Below are 25,841 nucleotides of genomic sequence, written 5' to 3'. Positions count from 1 at the left end.
GAATATCCCAAGTTTTTGGGTTCAGTCTCCGATCAAGGCACATACAGGAAAGTGATCAGTGAGTGCATCAATAAGTAGGACAACAAATCCATGTCCCTCTCTCTCCCTCTCTCCCCCTCCCTCCCTTCTCTCTCTCAAAAAAAAAAAAGGTAAACGTAACCTATCCTTTTAGTAATATTTTCACTTCCTGGATAGGACACTGAAAAATTAGAAAAATTTTCTGTAGACCCAGAGTATATTTTAAAAAACAACCAACCAAAAATGGGAAGGGGGTTGGGAACACCCAGGCTTTTGCATAGTCTTATTAAGAAGGTGGGAAACTACTGAGTGAGAGTAAGCCAGACTGGGAGTGGTGGAGGCAAATAACCCTAACTTTGCTTGTCCTCACAGGTGTTCTCTTGCTAGACAGACTTTGACCCCCCAGCCCCTCTCCTCCCAGCTTCCTAGCTAGATTCCCTGCTTCTCCAATTTAATTTTTTTTTTTTTTAAACAAACCATTTCTGGAGGCACTCTTGAATTGATTTGGGCAAACAGCAGGGCTAAACCTGAGTGCTGAGCTTTCTCAACCTGCCTAGTGTGGAGGCTTCTGGGAACCTGCTCCACACATTTCTCCCTGGTTCTGGTAGTGGGTGAGTGGGTTGTGGGGAGTCCTGGGGTGAGCTCTGGGTCCTCACAGCTCTTCAGTCCTTCAGCCCAGCCCTTCTCCCCTGAGTCTGCATTCCCCAGGGGCACGCACCTAAGGCAGCCATGTTAGGAGAGAGATGATGGGTAGGGGGAAACTGATGAAGGGGATTCCAGTGCCATCTGATTTTATAATTTTTATTTACAAACTCTTTTCTTATTTTAATCAGTTATTGGATTGTAGCTGCTGGGTGAGGGATGGGGGGTGGTCTGGAAGAAATGGGAGCTATAGATTTTATTTAACTAAAAGTAAGCAAATGTACTAATTTTATTTTTATCCACGGTGGACTTTTAAGTTTTGTCAGTGGATTTTCAGATGACTAAGGAGAATTTACCTGGAGAGCTCACACTGTTGTCTCCTTATTGTTCTCACCTCAGGGGAAGGAGGCCAGTCACGGGGCTGGGTTCTCCAGGGAATGCCCCACTCCTCTATTGAGAGAGGCTCTGATAGGTAACATTTTAAAGTCAACAACAAAGACAAATACCTTGTTTAACTTCAGTGTCCTTGAAGTCCTGAGCGTTTTACTGATTACCGCAGTCAATAGTGGCTTTTAGGGCGGAGAAGAATAAATCTTTGTGATGTGTTGTAAGTTGCAGTATCCCCGCGACAACTTTGAACTCAAGTTATGTAGGATGCTAGTTTCTCTTAAACTTACCTCTTGAGGAAGGAGACTTGTTTTGTACGGTAAATAGTATTAATGGAATTAAAGAGTATTTATGCCAAAGACACATTTAACTGTCTTTACAACAAGTAGTTAATGGTAGAAACAAGCGGTGAAGTGCACAGGAATGAGAAGGAATAGAAAGGCCCATAATCTTCAAATAAAACTCTAAAGGGTGATGTTTATTTACTTTAAAAAAATTGCTTCAGAAATGTTCGTTAAGGAAAGCCAAATTGGAACATTTAAACCCTCTATAATGTTAATAACCCTAAATAGGAGGTACTTAGGTTTTTAAAGAGTCTGTTTAAAAAGTACATATGTAATTAATAAGTACCTATTTCATTTTACATAATATTTATTCATTCATATTTAACCGATATAGGGTAAGTAGTAAATGCCACAACCATTTATCCGTAAGATTGTTTCAGATAACAGGGCCAGGGTAGTTGCGAACTCTGAAAACTAACCAAGTAGAAATGACCTAAACACAATTTAGAAAGATGGCACAGGTTGAAATATTAGGGTAGGAAAATAGGAAACGGCTTTATTTAGCACTGGGCTGGTCTTAGTGTTTTTTCTGAATCAAAATATCAACCGTTTGTAGAAATCTTGCAGGTAGAAACAATCAGACCCACTTTAAAATCAGAACATCTTAATGTTTGGTCCTTGTGGCATGAAAATCAAACTTAACATTTATCTCTGCTTATTGTTAGTGCATTTTCCCCCTGAGGAGATCTCAGCCATTTTCTAACTAATTGTTATAAATGCTCAAGTATTTCTAATTTCGCTTGTCAGGTTTTTTTTTTTGTTTTTTTTTAATTGGGGAAAAGGCAGGGTGGCAGGTACAGTAAATGCTGCTTAAAAGAAAAAGGGAGATAAAAGAAATCAGGCGGCCCCCCGTGTCTGGGATCTTTGTGGGCTGGAGCCGGGGTCAGGGATCAGTGTTAACGTCCTGCGCTTTGCTCGGGCGCGGCAAGTGGCATACTGTAATTATGATGGATTTCAGTTCTGCAAAGCCTGTGAACAGCCGGAAAGGAGGGGTCAGGGGACCCAAATCGATCTCCCCACAGCTCATCTCAACCCCGAGGCCCTCGGTGGTAGAAGGCAGATGGCTCAGGCTCGGCTTCCAGCGCCGTCTCCTACTTTCCTAGCTTTCTACTGGGCGCGCCCAGGGGCGCCGAGGATGGCCCAGTGGGTCGATAGGGGCGTCCCGGGCGGTTTCCCCGCTTGGCCAGGGAGCGGAAAGGGTCGCTGGGGAAGGGCGCGCGCAGGGAGCCTTGGGGGGTGGGGGAGCCTCGGCTGGGGCGGGCGCGGCCTCACGGGGCCTCTCGTCCCCCCTCTCCCCGCAGACCTGCTGGAGGACCTGCCGGAGAGCCGCGAGTGCGTGAACTGCGGCTCCATCCAGACGCCGCTCTGGCGGAGGGACGGCACCGGCCACTACTTGTGCAACGCCTGCGGCCTCTACAGCAAGATGAACGGCCTCAGCCGGCCCCTCATCAAGCCGCAGAAGCGCGTGGTGAGTGCGAGCGCCCCGCGCGCCCCCCGCACAGGTGCCGCGCCGCCCGGGGCCTGGGGAGCCGCCCGAGCGCGGGCGCCGAGCCCCCGCCGTCCCGGTGACTGGCGCGCGGCTGGAGGTTCTCCCGAAGTCAGTGTCTGGCAACGAAAACAGCCTTGCCCCCACGATGAACGTAGGGAATGACATCTTATAGGAAAGGAAAAAAAAAAGGTGTAGGGTACTACCATTATTATTATTTTTTAGGACAAAAGTCTATATTTGCAGACCTCTCTATGTAGTGGTGACTGCGCCAGCGCAGTTCTGGAAGGAGACGCAGGAGATCTGTAATGATGGTGGTAACCCCGAGGAGGACTGAGGGTCCCGACCCAGGTCAGGTGGAGGGAGGAGATCTGTTCTCTCCGCACTCTCTGGTCGGGTTGGGATTTTATCCCTGAAAAACCATGCTCGGTTACAGCGCCCCTCACCCCCCAGCGGGACAGGGCGGCAGACCCACACTCCCGGTCCCCCTACAGCTTCATTCCGGGGTTCTGACTCTGCCCTTTGGACCTCTGGGTCCCTTCTGCCTCTTCTCGGAGGGAGACAGGTTTTAGCCACAGATTCCTCTGGTCATTTGGGTTGCCCTTGAGTCTGGTGAAAATGTATTTGCTCTCACCTTTGTTATTTTGAAATTTGGCTGTTCAGAGAACTACATAGAACTTGAGAGAAAAAACTGCAGTCTGTGAGTTCTCAGGTTGAGGATTTTCACCAATGTGAACACGTTTTACTGTGTTTTAAAGTACAGGAATTCAGATCCTTTCTTCCGGGATCGATCTCCTATGGTCATCACTGTGTGTGTGTGTTTTTAGGGGAGGGTATTTACTACTGTAGTGATTAGAGAAAATAGAGCTTTCGCAAACCCCACTGTAAGGCTAACATTTGTTTAGCCAAGCACCCATACTCTAATACCTTTTAAAGTAAAATATTTTACAGTTAGACGCCAGACATCTTAAGTATCCAAGTAATTTATTTAATTGTTATACTCTAATTAGCAGGGACAAACGCTACACGTGTTGTTTGTGTTAAACAGATTAGAGTGAAATTGCATCACAATGTAAGTCTGACACCTTAAGGAGAAGCAATTAGTTTTATGGTTGTTTTGTTTTTAATGCATTTAAAATAAAGTGGCCAAGGTTAATTTAATGAGTGCATGAGCCTTAAACTTGTTACAACCTCCCACAGCTTAAAAGTTTCTTCAAAGGCCATCCCTAACTTCAGCGCCTGACTCCCTATGGTTTTCATTTTTCTTACATGCATGATGTTAAAAAAAGGAAAAGTAGTAGCTGAAAAATATCCCTAGGAAATTCTTTGTTTTCATGTATTAGCCTATGTATTAACCAGGAAACTGATGATGATTTTGTTTTTGGAAAGGCACGTTGATCTGAGAAATAGCTGAGCTGGGAAAGGTAACATTTTCTCGAGATTGAGCAAAAAACTAATAGAATAGTAGCCCTTTTGGTTCTAGTTGCATTATAAATTTAATCTAGTAATGTCCATATTTAGGTAGTGCCATTGTTTTTTGCTTTTACAAGTATAAATAACAGAACAGTTTTTAACATCTCCGAGTCAATTAGTTTCCCTTCTGTGTGGCAACTGTGTTGGCTGTAACCAAGGTCAGCCAATACGCTTTGTAAATGGGTTATAAATGATACCGATTGAAGGGCGTGTCTATCAATTACTTCTCCTTGTGGGCTTCTTATTTATGGCTTTGATGGACCTACCTTGGTTATCAGAAGTAGAATGTTGAACCCAAGTTTGTTTAGCCAGCAGTACAGAGCCAATCACTGTGAATTTGAACTTGTAATACATTGCAAAATGAGAGATTTATGGTTAACTTGAATTCCTTGTCAATGATGAACATAACTGAGATCACTTGTTACAAGGAACTTTTATAACCCACTCACCTTCATTTCACATGTTTATGAGGACTGGCTTCACTTATGATCTGCAGTTGACAGTCATAAAGTTCTTTGTTATAATGGCAAATTCTGATAACACAAGTTTGCTTCACATTGGCTCCAAATTCCACTGGAAACTGTCATAAATGACCTGTTTATAAAATGAACCTTCCTGCCCCTGGTTTTCCGATTTCACATTTATTAAGAGAAAGGAGTGTTCTCCTAAGAAATTTTCTTTTAAACAAAAAGAAAAAAAAGAAACCCTAATGCATAAGGTTTTATACATTTTCATCATTTTAGCAAAGCAATTCCTCAAATAGTTCTGCCAGCCAAGTGTATTAATTACAACCAAAAGTCAAATTGATTTTTTACATCTTAAAGTGTTGTAGTACTAAGAGGCTTACCAGTATCTCTTTTTATAAATTGCCTGTGAAGAGCACTGCTAAAGTAATACAACAGGATGCAAACTGTACATGAGAAATTTAATTGTATCTTTTAAATTTGCCACCAAAGATTTGGAAATCTCTATCCTTTAATCTGTGAATTTTCAGTATATGCTCGATTTTTATTTCTGTTGTGCATTCTTCTTAACAACTTCTTTTCTTGAATTAATTAGTGTAGCTCCAGTCCCAAATTCTGTAACTTTCAATTTACTTTGGTTCCTGGATTTTCCCTATAGCTTCTTTTACTGAAGTCATGGCACCGTTTTTTTTAGTTGCCTATCTAGGTAATTTGAAAACAAATTTAGGTTTTTACCATTCTAATGAGAACCTTATACTAGGTTCATTCCTCATTCTTTATAACATAGAATTTAGGGGCAATAAATTCCCTTTAAGGATATTATGGGCATAACGGGAACATGGAAATCAGAATGACAGTAACCCTTTGTTAATAATGAACTTTAATAACAAAAGTGCATTATTATACTTTCAGGGTAAATAAAACATATTAATATCATTGTATATAAGACGATGCTAGCATTAAAACAGCCATAAAATTTGCTTGTTTTTTGCAAAAATGAAAAATACAAAACTCCAGGCAGCATTTGATCATGATAATTATGGAATGTATAAAAATATTTCTTTGCAAACATTTTGTACAATCCATTTCTATTACTGTCTAGGTTCTTCTGAAGTTTCTGGTTTGTTCCTCTGCACATATCTGAGAACTAGTCCTGATTGTCTTCAGTTCAGGTGAAGTGGAGACTGCCCAACACCACTTACCGTATTGGCAGGCAGTTATGATTGCATTTCAATGCTATTTTACATCAGACCTCTGACAACAGTAGGTGCAGTTACTGGCCAACATTGTGACTGCTTCCCTGTAGATTATTCTATAATCTACGCTAATATGCTGGAGCATATCAAATGTATGTTTGGGATCAAGCACAAAGTATGTAAAACTTAAGTTTCTTGAGCCAGGAAGGTCAGTCTAACTACACCTAATTTTTTTTTCTTCTCAAGGAACCTCTTATTTATAATAACCAGGTGCATGCTTATTGATGACAGGGACATGATGCAATAATGTATGTAGCATATACACAAAAACCACTTATAAACTACACTTTCTTGTGCTGCTTTCTAGCCTTCCTCCCGGCGGCTTGGATTGTCCTGTGCCAACTGTCACACCACAACCACCACTTTGTGGCGTAGAAACGCTGAGGGCGAACCTGTGTGCAATGCTTGTGGACTCTACATGAAACTCCATGGGGTGCGCCACATATTCTGCTTATGTGTATACACGTTTAGTATAGTTTTTACATGGTTTCGGTTAAGAAAAAAGTCAGCATGGATGCAGGGTGGAGGGGATCGAGAAGGGAAAAAGGAGGTATCTGAAATACTTTCAACAATAAAGATAAAATAAATTCATTGGTGTGAGGAATGTTAGTTCAGATCTTAGGTTCTACCCTATTACTGTCTGATATGATTAAATACTACAAGAGAATCATCTGATACCTCCACCTTTATCACCGACAGGTATGAGCTGCATTCACAAAAGCAGCTGCTAAAAAAAAAAACCAAAAGAGGAAAAAAAAAGTCAGCAAAGGAGAAGGGGATGAGAGTGAAAATCCGATTTTCTATATGCATGTTATTGAATCTCAGATGCTATTATATTAAACTGTTATCTCAATATTAGGAATATTAAAATGAAAAATAGATATTTTAGAATTGACAAAATGGTAGTAACCCTTTAAAAAAACTGCACAAAGAAGGAAAAATGCATGGAACCAACTAGAAATGCACAATAACTAGTTTATATCTTAATTTTGGAATGCAATAAAATATATTTACACTTCATTTTAAGGCTAGCACAAAATATATACACATCTACCTTAAAAAGGAAAATAACCTTGTATATGTAGGAGGATGGGACTACATGAGCTCTTGGAAATAAAAATATGCATTCAGTGGTTTTACTCTATAATTGAAGTTGTTTAAAACAATAAACATTAATTGGAGGAATAATATCTCTCTGGCAAATCATGTCATTTTCCCTGAAGGAATCTGCATTTGATGGGGTAAGTATAGTCTTTGTGCAGTTGGAATCTATTGACTGTATATAAAAATTGGTTTGAAATTTATGCCAAATTCTTCTAAATGAGAGCTTTCAGTATTGATGTTGGGTCTTTAGCTAATGTTGGGTTTTCTTCAATATATTTATTAACTGTATGGCCTGTGTGAAAAATTTTTTTAGGTGCCTCGACCGCTTGCTATGAAAAAAGAGGGAATTCAAACCAGGAAACGAAAACCTAAGAACATAAATAAGTCAAAAGCTTGCTCTGGTAAATATAATAAAATGCTATTAGATTGTAAAGTATTTGCCAACCTTAACAGTAGAGTATATGTGTATTTATGAGGTTAATTTTGACTGTTGCAGGCAATAGCAATAATTCCGTTCCTATGACTCCAACTTCCACTTCTTCTAACTCAGATGACTGCAGCAAAAATACTTCCCCTACAACACAACCGACAGCCTCAGGGGTAAGTGTTAAACAGTATAGACTCTAAACTAGTGAGTAGCTCTCTAGTTTACTATCTCAAATTTTATCTTATCTGGTAGTACCATAGTCTAAACCAACAGTTCAGTTCAGTTAGCTGATACCTAAGAATAGTTTTTAGAGGAATTACATTTAAATGTCAACAAAATGACAAACTTAAGTACTTTACAAACCTCTTAATTAAGATCTATATCATATTTTTTATGGTTAAATTAACCCAAGTAAAAGCTAGAAGTTTTGGTTTAAGTGCTTTAAATTGTTTTATTTCCAGGTTTTTGTTTGAGTTGCTATATATATGTATTTCTAATGTAGATAAAAAAACCCAGCCGCTCAGTGGTTTCATATACCCCAGAGCCCATGTAATTTAAATTGCTTTTGCTTATCATATCAACTTTTGCTTTCAATTTTCTTTTCCCTCTCCCTACCCTTCACTTCCCTCCCTCCCTCCCTCCCTCCCTCCCTCCCTCCCTCCCTCCCTCCCTCCCTCCCTCCCTCCCTTCCTTCCTTCCTTCCTTCCTTCCTTCCTTCCTTCCTTCCTTCCTTCCTTCCTTCCTCCCAAAACACAGTTCATCATGATGTGTCAGTTGCTGCTGTCTTCACCCAACTGTCCTCTTGCTGGAAGGCCTTGCCTTCTTTAAATGCACCTTAGTTGCACCCAGGCTTCTTTCAGCCTTGCTACATACAGACCTGTGAACAATTTGGTTTGAAAGTGAGAGCCTTTGTGAAGATCACACACAGAGTTAGTTTCTGTAAAGCTGTGATTGGAACTCAGTGTTTGTTGAGTGAAGAGCATTTTCCCACTGTAATATTTCCTAAATTTATCTGGAATGCTCTTTAAAAATGACCGGGTCTCACCCTAGATCTCACTGAAATCCAGGTGGGCCTGGGAAGCACGTCCCAGGTGATGGTAGGATTATACTGAGACTAGCTTAGGGTGAAACACCGGCATTAAAATCTCAGTTGATTTAGTAATTGTTTTCTGCATTTAGTTTTGTCCTATTTGGGGCACTTTGAAAAAGTAGAGGTTCCTGGGCTCCACTCCGGACTTTCTGAGTCAAAGTCTCTGGGGTGGGGCTTGGAAATACAAGGTTTTGAACAAGTGCCCCAGGTGAAATTAAAACCCTCACCTCGAAGTGTCTTCCAATCAGGGCTTGGGAACCTCAGAGCTGGTTTCTTTCATCGTATTTTTACAGGCTTAAACAAATGAAAATTAAACATTTAAAACAATTTTAAACTGTGCTTAAAACTATATTTATTCCTCTTTGTCCTCTGACCCAAATTCTTTTGGGCTTTTTCTTTAATGAAACAAGAAGTTCGATTCAAGTTTCACAAGGGAAAAAGCCTTTCATTCATGTAGGCTGTGTGTGTTGCTGATGGGTTAAAGGATGTTTCTAGCCTTTATAAAAGTGGATGCTGCTGTATGATGTTTTTACAGGAAGGTTACATGTAATTTTAAAGATCTAAAGTGGTAAATAGAACAGTTCCTTGTAGGGAAATGAAAAGATCAAAATTATTTATAAGTATTTTTTATTATGCCCTAAGTCCTCAGAAGCAATTATGTGGCTAAATGAGGCAAAACAATGTTCTGGTTTTCCAAAGCGTTTAGGGAGCAGCCAGGTTTTTGGCCTCAGTGTCTGTCTTTTTTAGCAGAAATGAGGACTGCTGCCAGCTCCAAGTCACTTTTGTTGGTGATACAGTCCAGCTTAAGCATGGCAAAAGCCAAATTTGAATGATAAATGGCAAAGAAATAGATATTTGCCCAACAATGGGCTTTGGGGACTTGGAACCCTAGTGGGTGGAGTCCATTTTGCTCTTGTGATATAAAATTTCAAATTTGGCTATGTGCAAGTCCAATCAGTTGCCCTCCCAGGGGAGGAACAGTGAAAAGGCAGTGACTGGCCCCGGCCTGTCTGGAAGAGGAATCTTGGGAGTTCTACTTTGGTGTCCCAGCATCTCTCACCTGGGACCCAGCTCACCAGAAGTGGCTTGCCAGACAGTGCCCTTTGGAGAATGCTCAGTTCCCTCCTAGAGGCCAGGAAGCAAAGCAGTAGGATTTTAGAAATTGGGGGATTTGAGAGCTGTAAGCTCCCATCCTTTTTGTAGTCTGGTCAGCCTTGAGGAATGGGCTGTGTGAGCTGCATTACAGATGGCCTGAGAAATGCTTTCTGACAGCTTTTCTGGTGTGTGAGGTGGATTGCCCGCCCTCCTCCCCTCACCCCAGGGACCCGCTCCTGGCCTGGCTCCACAGGCACTCCACTGGCACCTGGGTTGTGGGTTTTCATCAGATGGTGAGCCCATCACGAATGCCCCCATCAGCTCCTACCTGCTGTGCCTGTTGTGAGGAACTAGGCCTGCTTAGCAGAGTCCAATCTACTGGCTGTCTTTGGAAACTGTGCCCCTCCAAGAATAATTGTAGACTCCAGGGGCCTCCCCAGGTCACTACCAAGGAGTGCCAGTGTGTGCCTGTTGGTTCCCTGGCACTTTTGGAGCCTTCTCTGGGTGTGTATGGCCAGCGTGGTGGCTGAGGAGCTGTAAAGAGCATGCTAGCGGAGTTATCTGTGAGCCACTGGCAAAAGTATTTGTGAAAGGGGGCTGCGTTGACAAAGATGTGTTATTTTCCCATTTGGTCATGGTTATGATGTTGGAGGGCAGTTGGTATTGGTACTGTTGGTGTGAAGGGCTGTAAGGGGTGGGGAATGTTATAGCCACATAGCAAGGTCATATCTGGCACATAGTACATGGCACCTTCATTGGCTCAGTGTTTAAGCCTCCTATGGTGATGGGTACATCCCATTGATCTCCAGTCGCCCCTTTGGTGGAAATTAGGGTTATCCTCGCTTAATAGGGACAACTGAACTACAAAACAAAGGGCGATCTCAGGCATACTCCCAGTGGAACACAGGACCTGGGGCCACAAGTTCTTCCTTTGAGAGATGTAAATGGCAACGTAACTGCTCCGGCTTTCCTTAATGATTGTGAGGTACAGCAACGATGTCAGACCACTGTAGTGGTCTTAATCAAAATTGCTGATTATTTTCATTCCCCCTGAGAAATCAGACCACCAGTAGGTATTCCCTGCAGGTTTCTGTTCAGTCCTGATGTTCCTGCCCTGCCCTGCATGTGGGCATGTTCAGGTGGTGGCTCGAGGTCAGCAGCGTGGCCTGGTTCCTGAGCTCACCTGGCAGGGGCTGAGTGTTCTGGAGGGAGGCACTCCTAGTTGTCTGCTGCTATGAGAGGGAGCTCTAGGGCTCCTTCCCCGGCAGGATGACAGTGTGGGCAGGATTCCTAGCACACAGCATTCGGCATTCTTCCAGGACAAGTGCCATGAAAATAATTTTTGTGCTGCTCTGAAGCCTCATTTCTTTGACTTAATTGTGTGTCTTAGCTTTATGTACTTGTTTTAGTACTTTGTGTTTTCATTAGACCTCTGCTTGGGAAAAAGGAGACAATGACCTGGCTACCTTATGACTCAGTTTCTCTTTGTAGGCCGTGTGTGTGTGTGTGTGTGTGTGTGTGTGTGTGTGTGTGTGTGGTGGAGGTAGAGAGGATAGTTTGTTTTCTGTGTGAGATTGGGGGGACCCACTGCCACGCAGCCCATGGTTAAAATAGCCCCTGTATTGTTGCTTTCGAATCTTTATGTTTGTTAAGAAATGTGTTAAACTTAATTTTTGATAGTTGATTGATTTTTGTGACTTTTGAACTTAAAGATAAATTTCCCCAAAATAGTTTTTCATCGTGTCTAAAATTTTCTTATACAATAGTTTTACTGAAAAATGTATATTTAGTTGACCTAAATGGACAGCAGATTTTCTTTGGCATTTATATTCTCTGTGGATTGTAATAATATTTAAATTTTTCATTGATTTCCATTTACTGACTGAGTTATATTTTATAGGTTTTTTGTTATTGTTATTTAGGAGGGAGACATAGTAACATGTTCTATTTCAGCAGTTCCAAATAAGATTTAACAATGTATAAATATCACTATCCTTCCTATGACTTGTAACTAAAAATTTTTAAAATTAGAAGATACTTTATTTATGCATATATGACTAGCCCTTGCTTTACAGTTGTCCCATTTACAAAGCATTGTGCTATGAGAGGCCCTGTTTATAATTGAGTAAAATTAGGTCTCTGACCTCAAATTGTTCATGAGATGGTGGTAGTGGTGGGGGCAGGTCTAGACAGATTTTACTGCTAGTTAGATTTAGAAGTGCTTTAAATGAATGACAAAGTGACAACGTACAGTAGGAGGCGAAAGAGGGGAGTAGTGAATTCTGACTGCAGAGTTGGAAATGGCTCTGCAGAGTAGAGGAAATTCAAATTAGTTGGGTAGGATTTCTGGGGGGGAGACAATGGGATAAGAGTGTCCGGGAAGAAGAGGAGAATGGGTATCTATGGACTTGAGGTACATAGTTTTAGGAATTCAGTGTGGCCGGAATGCAGGGTGTAAGAAGCCAAAGGCAGGAGATGAAGCTGATAAAATAGGTGGAAGGTAGGTCTCTGAAATGATTTCAAATTAATATCAAGTCAGCCTTAAGAGGGGCCCAAACCACATTCATTTCTAAATGATGGACTTTCTCTAACCCCCACTGCAGTCACAAATGTATTTCTGTCAATGCGAGAGCCCCAAAATGAACACATTCTTAGCCAGGAGTATTTTGATAACTGATGTAAACAAACGCTGGCATGCTCCTACTTGTACATTTTATAAGCAGGGTTTCCCCCTCACACATAGTAAGAAAAAAAATCCTTCCTTGGATCTGGTGACATGCCCTGACCTCACAGCTTATAATGTTTAGTTTCTCGGTCCCCAGGGCTCCTCGGGGCAAGACGACTTAGGGTGGCTGCAGCGTGACTCTTCCGAATGGAAGTGCATTGGGCATGGTGTGGTAGCTATAGGAAAAATTCCTTCCCCTTGCGGTTCGTCGTTGGTGATAAACTTCCGCAGAGAGAGGCAGATGTCCTTAGACTGAGACAAGGACCTCATCTCGTGTTCCTCATTGGCTGATTCTGTGCCTTTTTGCGGACCTTACCGCTCTGGTCAGTTTCTCCTGATAAATAGGTGTCTTCATTCCTGCCTTACTTACTCTTCTGGGATGCTGTGTTCTTAGCTAGACCTGCTTTCTTATTGCAGTCACCCCTTGATAATAACATTATTCAGTGAACTTGTCAGGAGACGCACTTCTCCTGGGCCGCGTGGTGCTAAATCTTGTGCTAGAAGTGGTTTGAAAGAGTTAACGCACACCCGTAAGTGCTTGTAGCCGACAGGCGGTGATTTAGGGACTGACACTGTTAGGATATCTGGATGTCTTTACAAGGCCTTCTAAAGGAAGGCTAGGGACGTTGCGGGTTAATATTTAAAATTCTTTATGTAGATTTTATTTCATGTAGTAAATATTTGCATCCTATGGTAAAAATTGGGAAGCAATACTTTAGTCATGTAGCTTCTTTATTAGCAAATTTATATTCCACTGTCTTTTTCTCCAAGTAATGACTGTGGCATTATCGTTGACCACAAAATAATAGTTCCTAGTATTATTAACTATCCCTATAATAATTAAATAGCTGAAAGGTCATTCATACAGTGTGAGTTGCTTTCACTTAGAGGAACTTGGTTCTGAAGAGAGGATCTGATTCAAGAGACTGTCAAAATGGGGACAAAATTACTGCTGAGCGCCTAACCTGACTATCCCATAAGGGCCTTTAGAGGACTCAAAAGCCAGACATTAGGGGATTAGCCTTTCTTTTTATCAGTCCTACTCTTGCTTTTGGAAAGTTTTCTCCCTTTCCCATACTTTCTCATTTATAAGATAGTGGACGTAGGAAGGCAGGAAATGTGCTTCTATCAATACCTTTTATTGCTAATTATTACTCTACTAAGGTGGTGCTTTTATTACCATTTTTTATTTTCAGGGGTGAGATGGAAGGTAAGTAACTGGCCCAAGGTTATGTATTAAGGTCTTGGATTTGGATCCAGGTTGTTATCACTATGGCATACTAGATTAGTCTGTGATAGAACAGTGTGTGTGTGATATTAACATTTTTAAAGAGGAGGAATAATATTTTCTTAATGAAATCTAACTAATTTGATTAGTAGTTTTCAGCATTAAATGTTGCCCCACTGAAGCAGGTGGGAAAATAGTGCCAGAGAAATGATTTGCTCGTGACCAAACATGAGGCACATTGTACAAATTTTCTTGTTACTATTATACTTATTAATAAAATGTATTATAGTACTAAAACTAAGTTAGTTGGGTAATTGGAAAAATAGTGAAATTTACCATTGTTACCTCTACCTAATGTGATTGGGAAAAGATTCTCTTAAAATATTAAGTATAACATTGTAGTATTAAAATTCTTCTAATAATGGGATTTAAACTCAGACACAGTGAATGCCAAGCTAACTGGAACTTTTTAGAATGTTTAAATTGCTTTCAGTTAATTTTTTAAAAATCATTAAAAATGCATTTTTAATAGGCCAGTGCCCATTTTTTTCTCCCAGAGTTTATTATAGTCCAAGATACTCTCTTCTAAATGAATAAAAAAAGTTACAAAGTCCTTAATCTCTTACAAGGGTCTGAGAGAGAGTTGCAGTTAGGTCTTATTATTGCCTCATTTATAAACCAGGGCCCAGAGTGACTCCATAAGGTCACAAACCAAGCCCGTGTTGAAGCCGGGACTGGAACCGACGTCTCCTGCCTCCCAGTCCAGGGCTGTTACCACTCCCAGGAGTTGACCAATCATCATAGTTATTAATATCCCACTTGCCACTTGCTACAAGCCATGAACATAAATATTTTGTTGGCATTTTATCTTCACGCTCCCTGTGTGCCAGGCTCCCTTTCTTTCTTCTTTCACAGCCCCTTCTAATAACTCACGTTCCTGTCTCACCACACTGGCCTTCACAGGGAAAGTCCCACGTCACCCTGGCGAGGAACCTTGAAGTATGTGGAGTTTGCATACTTTCTTTTTGATCTCAAGGCCTTTTGTGGACTTCCCTCTTTTTAGTGTGTGAGTGCAGGGGCTTGTCACAGGGAGGGTGATAAAAGAGTCGTTAGAAATACGCTGTCCTACATTACTATCTGATGGCTTTGTGTGCATATTAGGAAACAGTAAAACTATTGCTCTTTAAATAGTTTATAATATATATGTTCACTCAATTTATCACGGGACTGCGATTTATTTAATAAGTAGCTCATCACAATCTGAAAACTAGAATACTAGGTAAAGAATAAGTGTGGGCAGAATGTCATTTGCCTTTTTATATGGCCTCAGGTTAGAAGGCTTTATCTTGGAAGACAACTTTTCTTTGTTGATTACAGATTCTTTGCAGCCCCCTCTGCCCCCCATCTTATAAGAATATACAAAATTGTCACAAAACTGGAAATAATGTTACGGGAAAATTTAAGAAACTTGGCTTAGAATGCTCTGAAATGTTATTGGTAAATGAATCTTAGAAGAAAAGGGATTCCTTTACTGGAACAAAAGTAATTTATTATGCATTTCATGGGTTTCTGCCAAAAGTTACTAGCAATATGAAGGCCTAATGAATATGAATTAAATACACTGTGGTAGCTCTGTTCATGTTTAGACCTACCTGTTACTTTTTTAAAAATCATTAAAATTTCAGAGAAAATTATCTCCAAAGGCAGGTGTTGGCATAGGTGATAATTCATAATGCTGCGGCTTATCACATCAGGCCCAGCACTTGGAATTTGTGAGACTGGGCACAAAGAGATTATTTTAAACAAATAAACAACAGGTATTGATTTCGACGTCCTGCTGGAGCCCTGTCAGTGAACGACTTCAAGTCAAGATACGCCGGTGTTTAAATGCTGATTTACTTGCTGTGCTGCCCCTTTGGTTGCTGGTAGTGAGATGTGGTTTCATCAGAGCTGGGGCAGGCACTCCAGTGTCATTTTTATCTTATTAAGCACAAATAGTCTTAACGTAAAGTTCTCATTAAGTTTAGTTGCTTGATTGACCGTGAAGTCGGGATCTGGGCTGAAGTTTATTCTGGGGGTTCGCAGGTGAGCAGCTGGAAGGAAACAGTTTCAGGCAGCCAGGCGCTTAGCTGCAGCTCTGTGTGTGACTATCGTAAGCTGCCAAGGTTTTGTAAAGCCTCTGTTTTCCTCTACTAACGGGGAAAAGTAATTCCTACCATCTGGTTCTTGGGAGTATTGTGTAGCATAAGTGGGAGATGCCTGTGGACCTCTTTGAAGCTCAAGAAGAGTAGCACTATTTAAATTTAATCCTGGAAGTTAACAGTGATGTGCTTTATTTGCATGGCAGTGTTTATCATCCCAAGACATGAGAAATAAATCCTTACTTTCCTAATGGGGGGAATTTAGAGATGGAGAGCTATTGTGTTAACAAAGGAACTATTTTTAAATACTGCTTTTATTTCTCTGCTAACAACAGTTTTTCGTTCCTTATGGTAGTTATATATTCATACTGCTTTCTTGTAAATGCTGTTTGGTTCTTGGACTATGATATGCTTTCTCTAATTGAGATGGTAAGATAAAGACCCTCATCCAGCCTCCTGAGAAGCCAGTTTTTTTATAAAAGATCATAATTCACCAGGTTTTAAATCTTGCCTCAGGATTCTTTGCCAGTTAATCTGAGGACTAGAATAGAGACGTCTGTTTTGTTTTGATTCATTTCAGAACAAAAACTTTTTCTTTAGTATGCTAATGACTTTGAGTTGTAGAACAAACCCTCCTCCTTTTCAATTTATATTTGTACATCAGCATTTTACTGACAACCCCAGAATACTTATACATTTGGGGCCATGCCTTTCTTCTCCACAACCATGCTCTCTGTTTAAGTGTGTACAGATGCATGAAACAATTTGCTTCTGCCCAGAGTAGATCATAAGTATAGAATTGTTCTTCTGTTCTTGAAAAGGCAGCATCCAGGGTATAGATAAACCTAGTGTACTCAGGCCCAGAAGGAGCAAGAGGGGTCAAGGGGGCAGCCAGAAAGCTCTCCTGTAAGGAATTTGTTAAATTACAAAAGTAACAATTCTGCTAAAAACTGAGTTCGGTCATCAGTTGAAGGGACCATGACTCCCTCTTCTTGCGAGAAAAGGTGCTCGTGTTCTCTGAGCCATTATGGGAGATTTAGGGGATTTTGTTATGATTGACGATTTTCACATGTCCTGGAGGAGAAAGAACCTCTGTGTGTTTGTGAATCTTTCTGTCTTGCCTCCTAAATTATTGAACCACTTTTTTGTCTGGTCCTATTACCTCCGTTTAAGCTGAAATGAGCATTGTTAGGGTGGAAGTTTAGATTTATCTGAAAGTGTTTCTTTGTTGGAATTTACGTGTAGTTTTTACTTTTTCTTTTGAGGAAGGCCGCTATAAAGCACTGCGAGAGTCTAACCTAGAGGTTATAAAAGCAGAGAAGAGAGCTTTGGCGGCGAGGGACGGCTGGCTTCCCCTCACACAAGAAAAAGCCGTAACCACAAACTTACTTAGATGTGTAGGAAGGACAGATCAGAGGCCACGGAAACCGACAGTCTGAATTCGAGCTAAGGAGGCCGTTGTGATCACCATCAAAGTCTTTTGCTCTGGAAATGATCACACGCTCACCCTCCACCTGCCTAGGGCGCAGTGTTTTGTTTCTTCAGGTCGAGGCTGCACTAAGAGAGATTACACACAGAGGACTGAGCACATCCTTGTCGACTCCTTATTGGTTTTCTTTCTAAAAAATGAAATGTGTGTTTATAATTTACAAGCCAGACAACCTGTGCTATTCCTTTAGAAGGGCTGTGTCCTTTAAGGGTTTCCTTGGCTCAGGGGTGTTGTGTTTCCAGAGCTGCCTCCCTGGGCATCCCCGCTGGAGGCTGTCGCTGGGCCTATTATGGGATATGTGGCAGAAAGGAAAAGAAAGAGAACTGACCGTGTTGGTGAGCCCACTCTGAGCAGACACTGCTGGGCATTGACTATATGAGTTTATCAAATCAGAAATCCCTGACTTTTCAGATACAAAGGGGTTGGCAAAAGTAGGTTTGCAGTTGTGAGTACACGAAACAGAGTTTATTCTTGTATTATTTATTAATTTTGTGTTTATTTGTATTACAACTGTAAATCTAGTTTTGCCCACCCTTGCAATGTCTGAAAACAAACAAAGGCTACTTCTCGCTGGGGAAAAATCTGGTGATCTGAGGATGAACTCTGCCTATTCGCAGGCCAGTGGATGTTTTCCATGTCCCGGCCTGCAGCCGCCGCGGCGTCCCTGAAGTCATTTATTCCTTTAGGAGGGAGTTTTCCAGCCCAGCTGCTCTGCCATCAGTCGTCTCCCACCTCACTTGGCCTGGGCTCCGTGCTAAGCCCAGGCTGGGTCTGGTGCTGATAACACATTTTTTTCAACAGGAAGTGCCTCCATTTTCAGTGTCTGTGGGAGGGTGGAGGGCAGATAAGCTGTGAATGGAAACACAGAACAGATTTCTGCTCCACCCTCATTGCACTTTGATCAGAGAAAGAGCGAGGACCTCTGCTGCCCGAGCTGCCCGAGAGAGGAGGAAGGATGATTCAGCCTCGGGCATCCCGGGGCCCTCTTCCCTGCTGTTTGGAAACACTCAGTGGGGTGGGTTGGTTTACGTTTGTGAAGTCTCTGCTTTGCTATGTTGAGATTTCTGCGATCTGAACTAAAGTCCTCTCATGGGTTTAACTAGATGTGAGAAGACGTAGTAGCCAATTAAAATTTATACTTGTATTTTTGTATGTATGTACTGGGTCCAGGGTCACGATAAGTTTTCTCTGATTTTAAAGGCGCTTAAATGGATAATGATATGACAGACCAGGTTTCTTAAGGAGAGTTGTGCCAATTCTAGACTTCCGCAGTTACAATACCAGTTTCAAAAGCTCAGGTTCCATGTTTCACGTGGGCACGGATGGCCAGGTTCCTGCCTGTGTCGGGTGTCATAGTGGTGACTCCAGGCATGCAGGAGGCCGCTTCCGATCCCCCTTCTCTCTGTTTGCGCCTCCACTCTGATTCCTCCCTATTTTTTCATGCTACTTTGTGACTCCATCCAGGCCGGTTCATCCAAGTGCTTGTGCCCCATGTTCCTGGTGCTACTCCCCCAAAGTTAGGCTGTACTATGCCATTCAGTTAAAATATTCAAAGAAAGGTGTAGATGGCTAATAGGTTGGGCCCTCTCAAATGGTCTTCTGTCCCCCATGTTCTCCTGGGTTCCCTTGAAATACTCTTGCATGGGTATGGACAAGTTGTAATTACGACATAGAATTTTTATATCCTGCTGTTTTTCACCCAACATTGCATTACAGGATTTTTCCCCCCCATTTTGCTACATGATCTTTTAATTTTTAATAATTGCATAATAGTTCATTGAGCGGATGTACTTTGCTTTTCCAACCGTTCGCATATTATTAGACATTAGATTATTTCCATGGTTTCCACTATTATAAGTAGACCTGCCATGGGTGTCTTCCTGTGTGGAACCTTTCCCTTCTTTTGAATTCTTTCCTTACAATACATTTTCAGAAGTGAAATTACAGAGCTAAGTAGGGTATAAAATTTTGATGTCTCTGCTAACTGCTTTCTAAGGCGTGTACCAGAATATGGCCCAACTGGCCAAGGATGAGGGTGTACTGGGGTTATCACAGTTTCATCAGATCTCATAATGATCTCATTATGTATTGTAATTTATTTTTATCAAGGTATGATTAACATACATAAAAGTTTTACAGTGTAGTATTTCATGTTTAAATAGTGTATCCCCATTTAAAAATATGGTTCTCAAGCTTTGGGCACAAATACTTGCTCCAGTTTTTTCTGAGAGACTCAAATGTTGCTTTTGATTTAAATGAGCTGATATTTTTAAAAATTTTTATTGAATTTACTGGGTGTGACATTGGTTAATAAAATTATAGGTTTTAGGTGTACAATTCTATAGTACATCTCTGTTTATTGTATTGTGTGTTCACCACCCCAAGTCAAGTCTCCTTCCATCACCATTTATCCCGCCTTTCCCCTCTTTTACCTCTCCCCCCACCCCCCCTTCTCTCTAGTAATCACCATATTGTTGCCTGTGTCTGTGAGTTTTGTTTGCTTGTTTTTGCTTAATCCCTTTACTTTTTTTGTTAATACTCACCTGGGGATATTTTTCCATTTCCTTTCTTTTTTTTTTTTTTTTTTTTTTTTTTAGAGAGAGTGGAAGGAAGTGGGGGGGAGAGAGAGAGAGATTGGTTGCCTCCTGTACGCACCCAACCAGGGCCGGGGATGGAATCTGAGACCCTTCTTCGGACTGATGCTCTAACCACTGAGCAACACCAGCAGGGCAGTCCCTTCACTTTTTTCACCCAGCCCCCTCCCCCTCTGACAGCTGTCGGTGTGTTCTCTGTATCTGTTTTGTTAGTTAGTTTATATTGTTCATTATAGCCCACGTATAAGTGAAATCATACTTGTCTTTGACTGGCTTATTTCACTTAGCATAATGCTCTCCAGGTCCATCCGTGCTGTCGCAAAGGGTAAGATTTTCTTCTTTTTTATGGCCATGTAGTATTCCATTATATAAATATACCACAGCTTTTTTATCCACTCATATATTGATGGGCACTTGGATTGTTTCCAGATCTTGGCTATTGTAAATAATGCAGTGAACATAGGGGTGCACATATTCTTTTGAATTAGTGTTTTGGGTTTCTTTCGACATATTCCCAGAAGTGGGATTGCTAGGTCGTAAGACAGTTCCATTTTTAATTTTTTGAGGTAACTGTACCGCTTTCCACAGTGGCTGCACCAGTCTGCATTCCCACCAACAGGGCACAAGGGGTCCCTTCCTCCACATCCTCACCAACACTTGCTGTTTGTTGATTTATTGATGATGGCCATTCTGACAGGTGTGAGGTGATACCTCATTGTGGTTTCAGTTTGCACTTATCTGATGCTTGGTGCCGTTTAGCATCTTTTCTTATGTCTATTGGCCATCTGTATGTCATCTTTGGAAAAGTGCCTATTCAGGTCCTTTGTCCATTTTTAATTGGATTGTTTGTTTTTTTTTGGTGTTTTATAAGTTTTGGATATTAACCTCTTAGAGCTGACTTTATGTATATGTATATATAAAAATATAAATATATATATATGTGTGTGTGTGTGTGTGTGCTTAAAAGTAATTTTTAAGGTTTGCCTGCCCTTTGACAGTAGGACTCTTGGCCTGCCATATAGCTTAACATTTTTTGTCTGAACTAAGAAGACAATAGGTATTTCAACTGGTAGCTTGGGGATTATTGCTCAGGTGTAAGAATAATAATCCAGGTATTAGGATTTCTTTAATGTGGCTTATTTGAAAAAGGGCCATTGAGCTTTTTGAAGGCTGTGGAAGCACCTTCTTTTCTCTCGAAAAGAGTTGTCAGTAACAGAATAAGGTCATCTTTGTGGTGGGCTTCCCGTAGCTCTGAATGAGTTCCCACTGCTCCCACCCAGTGATGGTGGTAACTCGTGAGATGAAGGATGGAACTGAAAGATTAAATTAGGTCTACACTCCTTACCCATAAGAGTAATGATACAATCCTAACAGCAGCGTATGCTTATGTAGTCTTTACCATTCTCAGACACTGCTCTAAAGGCTTTACATATATTAACTAATGTAATTCTTGCAATAACCTTACACATAACATGGATGCTTCTTTTCATTTCCATTTTCTAGTGAGGAAACTGAGGCACAGAAAATGCTAAGTCAGGTCTGCTAGTTTACCTCTCCTGCATTGTCTTTTGACTCCTTTGCTTAACACTTCTGTTTTTACTGGTTTTCCTGTGAGCAGGTCTCCCCCGTCCTGCATGCCTCCCATTCTGAACACCCTTTCCTCACCAATAACAATAGCTTCTTTTAATGAAATGTTTAACATGGCAGGGTGTCATGCTGATGTTACAAACACCTCAATTAATGGTCACAGCCATACTTGAGGTAGGTAAGACAAGGACCGGTTATGGAGGAGGCGGCTCATGGAAGTGACCACACTCAGTGGGTGGCAAAACCAGGACAGTACTTGAAAGCCCACGCTTGTCCCCATCATACAGGCTGCCTGTGGCTCTTCTCCAGGAATCTCTCCCCCTCTTTGATTCCTTTTATGACCTCTTCTCCACCTCCCTGTCTCAGCCACTCATTTATCATTTATGATAGGCAGTGGAGCAGCCTTACTGTTGAGTGTGTATGTGTCCTGGCTCCTCGTGTGGCCTGGGAGCTCATCCATGGAGTGACTATCTTTCTGGGGCTCACAGCCCCGGTGCCTGGCTCTCATGGGCCCCTTGCTGCTGTTCCTTGTTAGTCACTTGTGGTGACGACAAACCGCTCTGCTATCTCAGCACTTCTGGCCATTTGAGGTGGGCTGCTCCCTGGGTCAATCCAGGCGCCCTCTTCATTTCAGAGAATAGCACTTGCCATTGCCTAAGTCAGATTTGGGTCAGATAAATGCACATGTGCTTTTTGGGGGAATGAATAAATCACTACAAAGTTGAGTGTGGCATAAATCACTTACAAAGGAGCTTACTCTTCCTACTAGTTGAATGATAACTGATGAAGACTCTAAAACGAAGAGTCCTTTTGTAATTTAATATCACCCTTTTGTTTATTTCTTTGGGGGTTAACTCTGGATCCATGTTGGCTTTGCTCCTTGTAGAGGGTTTGGGTTTAAGGGCTGATGCTAATCACCATATTTATAGCTTTAGAATCTATTTTTAAGTTTTAGGAGTATCAATGACTTATTGAAATTTGCTTTTTATGCACCAAAAGCCCTCAGTTTTTGTTACTTAAAAAGAAGTTTGGGTGTGGGGTACTGTTGTTGCTTGATTTTTACAAACACTCAGTTTTGCTACGAAAAGGACAGATTGGATACCTGTGGAGGGGGCTGGCTTTGGTGTGTCCAGGTGGTAGGAAGTTGGGGTGGTCAGACCTCTTGAAGCCCTACCTCCCAGCATCATACAGTTATTGTGAGGATTAGAGAGAAAACCAGATTTTATCCAGGGAAGAGTAGGACCACATTTACTTCCATGCCCCAGGAACCAAGGGGGCTCTGTGCACCTTCCATTCAGTTCAGCCTGTGTCTCATGCCCTGTTTCTCTGAAGTGAATGTAACATCAATTCAGCCAGACAAATGTTTTAACGACTTAATGGGATTGTGTATGTAAAAAAGGAATGCTTTGAGAAGTACAAAATATTCTACCTGTGTGAAAAGGCAAGTATCCAGTAATTTATGGGGTAGAGCCCTGAAAGCACAGAAGAAATAATGGGTGTATGTGATTATGGCTAGATTTTTAGAAAAAAACAAATGCAGCTGCTTTCTCAAGTTACAGTCTAAACATGATTTTAGTTTGATTCTACTAACTTATATAAATTAGATGTTTTCTGTATGGCCTTTCTCATTTGGATGGAAGGAAGGAATGAAACAATACAAAGCTGACCTTTTGCTTTGAGAAATAATTGCTACAATCATGACAGATACAGGATATTAGCATTTTCATTGTAATGTGGTGTGCTTCAAACATAGCCCATTCTTCTTGGAAAGAATTAAGGTAAATGGGGTAGATATTAAAACCTGTATATGCACGGGTTAATTTTCCATGAAGTCAGTGCTCAAAAATTTTATTTATCAGGCCTTGCTGAACTGTGTAGCTTTCTCTTTTAGACTTTGACGTAACTGCTGCGCCTTGTGGCTCTGCTGTGTGTGTGTGTGTGTGTGTGTGTGTGTGTGTGTGTGTGTGTATACAATGCTCTGCATTTTCTCTTGAAATGATTAGATTGTGTGGGCATCTTTAGGGTCTATTTACCTATGTGGTGTGGCTTGTTTCACTGTCAGCGATCTTAGGGTTTGGCACTTTTTACAAATAGGCTTCCTCCAGTTCCTTTTCTACTTTTGTCCAGCTGCACATGTTGCTGTGTGGTTACTGCCATGAGTTCTCAAGATAACAGGAGAATGTTTGTGGGAGCTTAAGTCTCCAGGGTTAGGTCCATGGCACTGTGCAGCACAGTGAACGGCCCTCGCCCGGCTGCACGGACATCTCACTTGTCCCCACGTGTTTACCTAGCAGGAGCATGACACCTGACAAATTCATTGATAACTCTCTCCCCTTCTGTTTCTCCTCCCCTCTGTCCCCAACTTCTGCCAGGCGGGTGCCCCGGTGATGTCTGGCGCGGGAGAAAGCACTAACCCCGAGAACAGCGAGCTCAAGTACTCAGGTCAAGATGGGCTGTACATAGGCGTCAGCCTGGCCTCGCCGGCCGAAGTCACGTCCTCCTCGGTGAGACAGGATTCGTGGTGTGCGCTAGCCCTGGCCTGAGCCTGCTGCTGCAGCCGGCGGGAAGGGCCCTGGGGACCTGCGGTGATTATGCCACGCTGTGCAAACGGGGGCGAGTATGCTGACAGAACATTCCTCTGACGCGTGATTTCCGTGCCTTTATATTGAAAGAGATGCATTTCCCAAGAGGCTTGCTCTGCCTTACCAGCCAGCCCCTGTCAGTGAAGAGCCAGGGAGAAGATGGAGCGCTTCCTGGGAAGGCCAGTGCGGCCGCTGTGCTCGCCTCCTCCCTGGCCGCGGCCACTTCCAGCCAGCCTGCCCTGGGTCTGCCCGGGCACCCGCCGGCCCTGCCACTTCCAGAAACCTGGACTAGGACTGGGGGCCTTGCCTGCTAAGGAGTATTGAGATTTAAAAAAAAAGAGGTTTTATGTGTATTGCCCCAAATCTTCTGATCGGTTTTGGTTATTCCAGAATTTCTTAATGCCTTTCCACACCCAGATTTCACATGTGTTCACGGAGAAGACCATTTGAGGCCATTTGGTACACACCTCTGGAGGCTGAGTCGGTTCATGAGGTCACTTGTCAAAAATGTCACTCAGTTTGCAGGACTGCATTATAACCGTAACCTACACTGTGACTGACGTTTCTCAAAGTTCATATTGTGTGACTGATCTGAAGTCAGTCAGAATTTGTAAACAGGGTAGCAAACAAGATATTTTTCTTCCATGTATACAATAATTTTTTTTAAAAAGTGCAATTTGCGTTGCAGCAATCAGTGTTAAATCATTTGCATAAGATTTAACAACATTTTTTATAATGAATGTAAACATTTTAACTTAATGGTACTTAAATAATTTAAAAGAAAAATGTTAACTTAGACATTCTTATGCCTCTTTTACAACTACATCCCATTTCTAGATTTCCAATTGTTAAAAGAAAAATACTTCAAGAACAAATCTTCTCTCAGGAAAATTGCCTTTACTCATTTGTTAAGAATTCTTATACAAGAACACCAGTATCCCCCCTTTATTTTACTGTGGAATATGTGCTGGAAAAATTGCAACAAAACTCTACTACCTAACAGACAACATTTGTAAATACTCTAGGCACCTGTACACACTAAGATGAAGTCTCTATAGTGTGACTAACCCACAGGCAGGTTGGTTTACATTAATTTTTTAAAAATGGGATGTCATATGGAAACCTATTTCACCAGAGTTTTAAAAATAAAAAGGGTATTGTTTTCTCTTCTGTACAGTGAATTCCTTCCCTTTTAGTTTCATTTTTGATACTGTATGTGGCTATAGATATTCATATAAAACAAGCGCATGTGATGTTTGCAAATTGCCTTACAGCCTTCCTTTCAATGAGTTGTCCTTTTGGAGCTGTTTTATAACTTTGTTTATATGAAGTTGGCACATGGAGTTACCACTTTCAATTTGCATTGGGGACAATTTTTATAAGTGAAAGGGACCCGGTATTATTATATCACATTATCTGAGATGATAAACATTCTTTTTAGGGTCAGTCCCTAAAAACATTGAAAAAGTCCGGAGTTTCTTTCCCTCTGAGTGAAATATACTTTATAGTTCAGAAACGGTCTCCTTTCTGGAACCTCCCTTTTGCAAAGTGCAACCAAGTCTCAGAGCTCCTCTGAGGTTGAAGCCCTTACACTCACCAGAAGATATAAAACGGTCTGAACAGTCTCTGCTTTTTCTTCACTGTCGGGTGGATTTCAGGAAGCCAAGAATCTGCTTCACAACACAAAATGGTATAATTTCACTTTGGCT

At 41.5% G+C, this 25,841-nt stretch overlaps 1 protein-coding gene across 3 annotated transcripts in view; it reads left to right on the top strand.

Moving 5' to 3' along the window:
* GATA6 (GATA binding protein 6) overlaps nucleotides 1-25,591 on the top strand; it is a 30,961-nt gene extending 5,370 nt beyond the window's left edge. For all 3 annotated transcript variants that reach the window (XM_081148798.1, XM_081148799.1, XM_081148797.1), the window contains exons 3-7: nucleotides 2,693-2,859; nucleotides 6,378-6,503; nucleotides 7,488-7,575; nucleotides 7,671-7,774; nucleotides 23,923-25,591. In XM_081148798.1, the coding sequence (XP_081004924.1) occupies nucleotides 2,693-2,859; nucleotides 6,378-6,503; nucleotides 7,488-7,575; nucleotides 7,671-7,774; nucleotides 23,923-24,093 (656 nt within the window). In that variant the 3' untranslated portion in view covers nucleotides 24,094-25,591. The remainder of the gene's footprint in view (nucleotides 1-2,692; nucleotides 2,860-6,377; nucleotides 6,504-7,487; nucleotides 7,576-7,670; nucleotides 7,775-23,922) is intronic.
* The last annotated feature ends 250 nt before the right edge of the window (nucleotides 25,592-25,841 follow it).

Source organism: Miniopterus schreibersii (genome assembly GCF_964146895.1).
Source record: "Miniopterus schreibersii genome assembly, chromosome: 10".
Lineage (NCBI taxonomy): Eukaryota > Metazoa > Chordata > Mammalia > Chiroptera > Miniopteridae > Miniopterus > Miniopterus schreibersii.
Note: the sequence above shows the minus strand (reverse complement) of the source record. Positions and strands in the feature narration are given on the sequence as shown.